This window comes from Diadema antillarum, unplaced genomic scaffold, assembly GCF_040938485.1.
Source record: "Diadema antillarum isolate AM-2024a unplaced genomic scaffold, OU_Dant_1.0 seq00000550_RagTag, whole genome shotgun sequence".
Taxonomy (NCBI): Eukaryota; Metazoa; Echinodermata; class Echinoidea; order Diadematoida; family Diadematidae; genus Diadema; species Diadema antillarum.
The window spans coordinates 3,981,496-3,990,702 of NW_027271495.1; the positions used below are offsets into that span (position 1 = coordinate 3,981,496).

Consider the following 9,207-nt stretch of genomic DNA (forward strand, 5'->3'; position numbering starts at 1 on the left):
CTCGGAAATCCCGCACATAAAAGTACTGTGAGCATGTATGTACGTATAAGAGTATACGTACGCCACATGTATCCACAAGAAAGGCCGGCTGGCAGCCTGAACTAGAAGTTGTTTACAGGATTGACAGCGCGTATAGTAGCGCGCGACGCATTTGTAACAACTGATTGAGTGCGCACTGCTAGTGTAAACATTGTGAGTCAGGCCGTGCATGTTAGTGAGAAATTAATGCACGCACACGTGACTCATTTCAGCGCTTCCAATTGGCTACATTCTTGAACCCATTTTATAAAAACAGAAATATTATAACATGTATATTTGCTTTGACATACAAGACTCAGTATCCCAATGGGGGAAAAGAAAGAAAGCAAAACAAAAAGTAAAACCCATGGCAAGTGAACAAAGATATATTTGTCATTTTCAAGCAAAATCCCATTGTGCTTTATTTTACATAATGGATATTTTTAACTTGGACATATAGAATGATTTTATTTCAAGTAAAAAACCATGGATTATCAAAGTTCTTGAGACGATAATAAATGCACAATGTTCATACAATACTTTAAGTGCAAAATGTAAACATGTGCATATGAGCAAAGTATTATTGTTCATTCATCACACAATATTCACATTTTCACCAACTGAAATTAAAATTGATTTAAGACATTCTTGTGTTTTGTTGCAGACAAATCCAGGCCATATGAAATGCACAGAAGGCCTGACAATTCTAGTTATTTAATACATTGTCATTACTCTCAGTTCTAAATACCCTTCACAACAAACCCATTTCCATCATAGCTGTACTTGTACAGTACATTATACATTATTTACTACTTTTTTTAGTCTTTGAAAAGCTAGAGAACCAGGTCATGTGGAGTGTGGGAATCAAGATTTGATAAATGAAAAAGAAATAATCGGAAAAGTCATTTAAACTTTTAAAGTTTGTCTAACCCTTAAGTTCTGTATTGATGCCACAAATACATGTGTCTTTGTCATTATATTGTACCCACCATCTTTTGTAATTTTCAGGTCAATATACTGCATATATACCAAGATGGATGATGACCAAGGAGACAAGCCCAAAAGAGAATGGCAGGACAGCATCCGTGTATGAAGTTTTCCTTTTAAATGTTTACTGCGTTATAAAATTATGTACAATGGGATACATGTGTGTGTGACCATAATCAATAGCACCCTATTAAAGCACATCAGTTTTCTAATTTATGCTATACAAGGTTTCACTTGTCACATCAGCACTGCAGTCTCAAATACAGTCTGTTGCAAATGTTCAATGGAGTTGCAAGTATTTTAGGGAATTGGGTCAGTCTTAGCCATTTTGATATACAATATTGTACATGATTGCTAACATCATGCCATTTTCTTTAGAAACCATGCAAATAAAATAAAAACAAAAATCATACTAGAAGGATTGTACTTTGATCAGAAGATACAGATGATACTTTACCATTAGGCATGAGTTAGCTATACAAGTACCCCTATGCACATGTGATTTGTTTATGTTGTTTTTGTGAGTATAACATTTCTTAATTTATATACTGGTATTTCTTTTTTTATGGTCGCCTTTTTAATCATCTTCATCTGCAATCATAAAATGAAACACTTTGAGGAGTATTTTATGGAATATGTAACAAAGATGTGTTTTCTGTATTTCCCCTTAGCCTCCACTTTTCACAATGATCAGCAGTAATGGCAGTAGCAGTGACTGTGCCAGCAGCCAGCCCAGTGGATGCACCACACCAACCACCACACCTACTCCAACGCCAACCACACCCAAACCCAAGGTGGAGTATATCTGTCGCTGGGAGTCGTGTGGGGAAGAGACTGACACAAGTGCTGACTTGGCTGACCACGTCAGAACAGAGCATGCTCAGAAGCAAATCAAGAAGGGTGGCAAAAAGTTTGTCTGTCTCTGGGACGGCTGCAAAGTTTACAACACTCCATCTATGTCGGAGACATGGCTGCCAAAACATGTCCTGACACATTGTGGTGACAAGCCCTTCCGCTGTGTGTTTGCTGGTTGCAACCAGAGTTACCGCACAGAGAAAGGCCTGATGCGCCACTGCCAGTCTCACCTGAATGCTGACAAGCAGAACCCTCAGCAGAAGACACCCAAAACGAAGGAAGAGAGCCCTGGAAAGGTGCTGAAAAAGAAGCGCATGAAGATAAGGAGAAGACTGTCGATGGGTGAGAAAATGATCATCAAATCTTCACATCTTTCCTTAACTGTTTATGTACCACATTCGCACGCCCGAATCATTTTACGGCATGCCAACTTAGCATATTCTGCTCGAACGCAAAAACCTGCCAAGCTGACTGACAAATCCCTGAATACCACAGTACAATGAAAGAGTTCTCAAGATTCCATTCCTCTCATATACATGTATACCTTCAATTCCATGTGGTAATTGACCAGCAAGTGGTGTTCCGTACTGTATTTGCTTGTAAATTCTTAGTTTCTGTCACTGCTTTGTGTGCAACAGTCATGCCTTTACAATAACGTAGCTACTGGTCATTTGAAAGAAAAACAGTGTCACACTACTTATGTACATCAAAACAAAGCTTGGCATTTTCTCTACAAGTTTACTTAATACGTGTACATGACCAGCTCGACAGAAATCTGTGAAAGTTACATAGATTTGAAGAACAGGATGTTTTGCCGAAGCATGACTACGAGCATGACTACATTTCTGTCTCAGAGTAATGTGGCACACAAGTGGTTTCCTCCATGGCACACAAAGAGGGAAACTACTGGTGCACACTTTGCAGAGAGTGTCACAATAAAAGTAATTGCCTCACCCACATGGCATTACAGGGTTTTATAAACATTGAGTTCTCTAAACACATCCACTTGTCATATTTATGTGTGACAGCAACAGCGACAGATTGTCATCTTTCTCAAACGATGATTAATCTGCAACCAATCTCTGGATAAAGAGACCCTCCTCCCTACACAACATGGACTGGGATGGGGGGGGGGGGGGAGGGGGCATACCAACTGTCTGACATTTATGAAGGTGTTATGATCTGAATGTCACACCTTGGTTGATGCTAATATGCACCGAGACATTAGTCACTGATTAGTCATCATTTGAGAAAGATGACAACCTGTCGTCAAAATTGTCACAGGTAAATTCAACAATTGAATATGTTTTGAGAACTCAATATTTATATTTACCAACTATCCTTAGGAACATATTTGGAGATATCTGGGTTTTGCTCCTGTTTTTTCTCAGATAATGTGAATTTTAGACAGACTAAATTAGTTTCTTATTAAAACTTTGTATTGCTTTCTGTGAAATAATGTCATTATTTCATTATTTTCATGATCATTGATGAGACATCCATCTATCTCTTCGTCTATTATTATTTTTTTTTTTATTCAATCAGTCTATCTATGCCTTATGTCACCCTCAATCACTGTTTTCTCTGGTACCTTCACATTGTCCAGTCAAAACAGATGATTTCTTTGACACACGCATGGTTGATGTGATTCACCAGAGGTTAGTGGAGCTCAACATGAAGACAATGATAGACATCAAGGGAAAAGGAAACGATGTTATCTTCAAAAGCAAAGTGAGTACACTTTATTTTTTTTTTCTCTATCTCTCTTTTTTTTTTCAAATCAAAAGTTGGACCTGTTCATCTTCATACAATTCTTATATCACATACAGTTGTACCTCCACCATTTGCACCACATTTCATATAAATTTTGTTTTGACCAAAATAATGTACTAGACCAGCTTTTCTGTAGAACAGTACATAACTTTGGCATTGGCAAATTGTGGGCCAGGTTTCACATTTTGATCTTCTTTTTGAAATTTCAAAGCATGGTCAATTTTTCCACAAACTTTGCAGGTATTCCTGCCTGTGTCATAGAATATTGGTATGTACAAATGTGCTCCATGCCCTCCACCCCAGCTACATGTATGTTCTTTAGGAAATTTAACTGAAATATCATTTTCTGGGTATAAATTCTGTAAGGTTTAATTTCGTCAGCTGAGAAAGATAGGGGCCTCGAGTTGCCACTAATGCTATAGTGTTTGAGGCACCTTAACTCCCTTCTCATTCTCGGCCAACGATATCATATTATCATGCTATGTGGTAAAATGGATGGCAGTAGATGATGAAATATTTCCTTTGTGCTGAGAGAAGGAGCACTTTCAAAAAAAAATGTATGTAAAGGGCCATCTAATATGGCAGATGTCAGAGTGAGTGCATGTGAGCAGAGGTATTCAAGTTAACTGTGTGGGACAATTATAGCTCTAGGTATTCTATAAGAATACTGGTAAATAATGTGATATGATTAATTTCTCCTCAGGTCATAGGTCGTAGGACAGATCAAAATGGTGATGCTATGGCTCTTCTGCGCTGGTCACCAGAAGACATGTAAGTTGTAGAATTGATTGCTGTCGTTGTGTGTAAGAGTTGACATACATACAATGTACATGTAGTCAAGCTCACATACACTGTACCTCAACATCAGAAGCGAAATGATAGTCCCAATTTTTCCTTATATATGTCTTTTTTTCTACATTAACATGTGCAAGTCAAAATTTTATTAGGGAACTCAAAAGTTTGGTTTAATATCTCAATGGAAATTCCCAGTCTCTTTTGTGCTTGATTTAATTGTTTTTCCATATATATCTATCTATATGTATATGTATATATATATATATATATATATATATATATATACATTCCCAGACAAATTAATACTAAGATTAATTAAAGTATATATGAATATAAATATATATATATATATATATATATATATATATATATATATATACATTCCCAGACAAATTAATACTAAGATTAATTAAAGTGTATTTGCAGCAAAGACTGCATCAAAATCTTTTCATACTTTATTTTGAGAATGATCTTGCTTCCAATGCAATACAGTGTACTGTATGTAAGGAAAATTCCCCTACGTAGACATAGGGTACATGTAGACCATACTCCAATACAGCTGCAATCTTTGCACATGAAATGCTTGTTGCAGCACAATGCTTCACCAGGGCCATTTGAAGCACTGGAAAAGTAAGTTTTGCACTTTTCTCCACATTATATGTACTTTTTAGCAAATGGACACCTGATATACCACAGATGTGTCACACACACTTGCACACACAGCACAGTTCAGGATACATTTCCTGTAACTCTTGCATTCATTTCCTCTGATTTTTTTTTTTTTTTAATTCCTAACCTGTTGAGGATGGACTGATTTTTGCTATAACACACATTTCCCATAGACACCCTGCCGAGTATTCTAGGGACTCGTCTTCAACGGATTAAGGAACTCGAGCCTTTCACTGGAAGAAAAATTAAAATTTGTGTGAAAAGAAAGATTTGTTAATTTCCATTCCATAATCTATTCATGTACTAATAATTATACAACTTTGACAAACATGCAAATACTTTTCATCACCAGCACTATTTTGAACATTTGAAAAAGTCCATCATTGAATATGTCAAACTGGATGTTTGAGGAAGGCAAAGCTTGTTTTAAGTCAACATTTTTTTTTTCCAGTGTTGACAAATTTGAGATTGACATGCGAGTCTGACTATCTTTTCATTCAGTATTTTGTTCATTATTTGGCAGAAAACAGTTTTAATTGGCATTTTACTGTTCTTGATTGAAAAGACTTGATGCTTTAAATCTAACAGACTTCTTCCAAATGTGTATTGTAGATTTGTGACATGTTCTCAGAGTGTACATGCTAACATGAAGTAAGCTTTTCCATGGTAGAAAATTGCATTTGTGCATATGAGCTCATTCTCCCATTCTTGTACATGTATCTTAACCCGTTTAGGACAAATCCCAAGTATACTCGGGCAGGTGCCTATGGGAAATACGTGTTGTAGTAAAATCAGTCCGTCCTCAACAGGTTAAAGAGAAGAGTGTATGATACCAGTTAAGCCTTGTCCTACTTTTATTCTTGCAGTATACCTGATTCTTGGGTGAAAGAGTCCCAGCTGTTGGCTCATCAAGAGCAGGCTATTCCCATTGGTACCCTCCCCCTGGAGAAACTCAGTCACCTGGGCATGGGCCTCGTGGCACCAGCCAGACGGAGGAAGCAGAGGAGGAAATGATACAGTCTGCACAGGAGTGGGCTGATGGTCGCTTGGAGACTGAATGAATTCTGTCTTTGTCCACTTGAAATACAATCATATGTAAGTGTCTATAATTCACGATGGCCAACCCACTACCATACAAAATCAATAGGACGAGAGAATGGAGAATGCAAAATTGTGGAGTATAGTTCAGCGATGGTGTGAATATCAGCTCTGTTTTCTGGAAAATGTTTAGAGCTTTGTTTTCTGTCATTGCACAAAACAGCTGCAGTGGATGCTCAAAACAGCAGACTGTTCCCAGGATTAGTCCTAGGTAATCTCCTGGAACTCTTACAGCATGTACATTGTAAGGTTCTTATCCTGTTGATATGCCAGAAACATGTACATACAAGCATCAAGGAAATTGATTTTATGCTGCATTTGTAGCACTACCCCAGTGTAAAAGACAGGGAATGTAGACGTTTTATAGTACAATGTGTAGCATATTTCAATATCTGATGCACATGCCAGAATTGCCTTGCTTTGGGAGATAACGTTTGAATGTACAGTGCAAGTATTTATTGAAAAAAAAGAGCACCATTTCATGTATGTAAAGATATAGTTTTGTAAATGGTATTGTATGAAAATTCTTATTAAAATGAAATACTGCATACCTGTTTTTCAAAGTGTGCACTAAATCACTGAACTTATTCATAATGTCTTCTAGAGATATTGGAATTCAACTTAAGCAACACTTAAAGCTGATGTGTAATCATTGAAGCAAACACATCTTTCTATTACAATGTAAATGGTGTATTTGTACACTGCAGTGAAGTTGCTAATTATATCTTTAGATATTTTTTTTTTAGATGGTATCAGACTGTATCAAGATGCAATGTAATGCCAATAAAGCAATAGCACCATCAATACGCCTTGAAGGAAAAGATCAGATGGTCCTGTCCACTTCATCTTGGTGTTGCTAAAGCTCCTTTTACACTGTGATCCATGTTCCTATCTTGTTTGTCCGTGTAGGCATTGTACTTATTAAGTAGACTACATAGTGTACACTGTACTTGTCCATGTAGCCACCCAGTTAGGATCATATCGACACCAGCCTTGAGATGAAAATTGTAAAGTTACATGCCGGAACACCACAGATTACAATCCATGATGGTCGGTGAAGTGATCCATGAAAGAATAAAAGGGATGTTAGGCCATCCACACAGTGGATTTGCACCAGTGTTCATTCAAGGCCAGGACTTGATGAATTCACTCTAACTGAATCTAGAATGTAGTAGAGTGCAACAAGAGTCCATCTCCTAGATTCTGCTTTGCAGGAATAGCTGGCCATTCTCTGATCAACCACATCATTACCTCTTTTGGTTAAGTCTTACAACTTGAATATTGCTGGTTTTTTATTGTTGTCATCCCTGGTGGCTCCCAGTTGGGGTGGGAAAGTTGACAGCATCAGCATGTGTTTCTTGCCTGTAGATGTCTTTACTACATGATGAGAGAACAAGGTCACCATTCTCTTTCTCCCAAAATGTCTTAGAACTCAGTTTTTCCCTTCCTTCTGTTGTCTTTATCTGTGGAGCAATGCCAGTCCTGTTAGTCATGAGAGTCCCCCCACAGGTTGTGATTGCAGGAGAAGCCACCTAGTGAGTTGGACCGAAGAGTACAATCTATCCATAGAGATGTTACAACCCTGCACAGAAGTCTTTGATTTGACTCACTCCGCCATGGTTTTCACATACCTATAGTTCTCTGTCCCTGACACACAATATGGATCCTTTCCATTCTGTGGCTTCCCACCATACGTGTGATTTGTATGTGTAGCTATATCATGCATCATTGACTGCCTTGAATAGCATGCCATATTTTGCAGGCTTGCTTGAGTTGTACTGTTTGAATGATATTTGAATACACATGGATAGATAGTTTCAATGATGGGCAGGTATTTGCTTGGAACAACATGTTGTGCACAGTTGTCATTGAACTCTTCAAATGAGTATGTCCCGGAATGCAGCACACCTGTCATTTTTCAAACGTTTCTTTTGTGTGTTCTCGTCATTGAGTAATAATATAATAATAATAATAATAGTAATAATAATAATAATAATAATAATAATAGTAATAATAATAATTATTATTATTATTATTATGATAAGAGTAATAAAAATAATAATATTAAGAATAATGATAATAATGATATCAGTAACAATAATGATTATGATAAAAATAATAAAAATAACAATATTGATGATAATAAATAAAACTTAATAGTGATGTTTCTAAGTACATTAATATGGAAAAATGTATGAAATAAAAATGCAGCATTATGTACATATAGTAGATTATAACAACAATGATAACAAAACTTAGAATGGAGTAAGTAGATACGTTTTCAGCAATGATTGAAGCTCATCAACACTTTCAGCATAACAATCCATATGATCCATATCTTCGTTTCCCAACAGGGACTTTTCAATTTTCTTCTTGTTTGTTTGCTCTGCTTCATTGACATGAACACATTAAAACAATCTTTTGGAGCAGTAGCATCTTTAACACATCCTTTCACAGTTTCAGGAGACCCTCTCAGTATATCACTCCTTCGTTGACGACCATCAGCTGCTGGGCATTGGTCTGTCCATTCAATTTTGGGTGAGTTCTTGCTTCTATAGCAGGACAAAGCGCAGCTGAATATGTGTGTCTCTTTACTGGTGGATCCACGTAGTCACAATTAGCTGGATCAAAAGTAGCATCAATGCTGTTTACAAGTCTACTTCTTGTAAGTTTCCTTGGGGTCTTTTCATTGGCACCCTCCTTTTTATCAGTATGCACACTAATGTTGTCATCACTGCTGTTGTCCTTGGCTTGAGCTTGTTCATTCATTAATTCTTCATATTCCTTTTCAGTAATAAGTTCATCCAAGTCGCACCAGTATCATCATTGTACATTGAATGACCACGAGTTGAGTGGACATCAACTTGTGATAGACAATGCTCACTAGTCAAGGAGATCCCTTTTTTTTTTCAGGTTCCATTGTGGCAAATCCATGTCTAGAAGTGAATCATTATGTAGGGCTGTAGAATCATGGTATGCAATAGATAAACAAGCTTAGATACATGTAGGATA

General features: G+C 37.0%; 1 protein-coding gene across 1 annotated transcript; it reads left to right on the plus strand.

Moving 5' to 3' along the window:
• The first annotated feature begins 1,032 nt into the window (after positions 1–1,032).
• Positions 1,033–6,400, plus strand: LOC139734861 (zinc finger protein AEBP2-like). The gene is made up of 5 exons (XM_071645642.1): positions 1,033–1,105; positions 1,677–2,202; positions 3,467–3,591; positions 4,337–4,404; positions 5,964–6,400. The coding sequence occupies exons 1-5, from the start codon at positions 1,052–1,054 to the stop codon at positions 6,109–6,111; spliced, it is 921 nt and encodes a 306-aa protein (XP_071501743.1). The 5' UTR covers positions 1,033–1,051; the 3' UTR covers positions 6,112–6,400.
• The last annotated feature ends 2,807 nt before the right edge of the window (positions 6,401–9,207 follow it).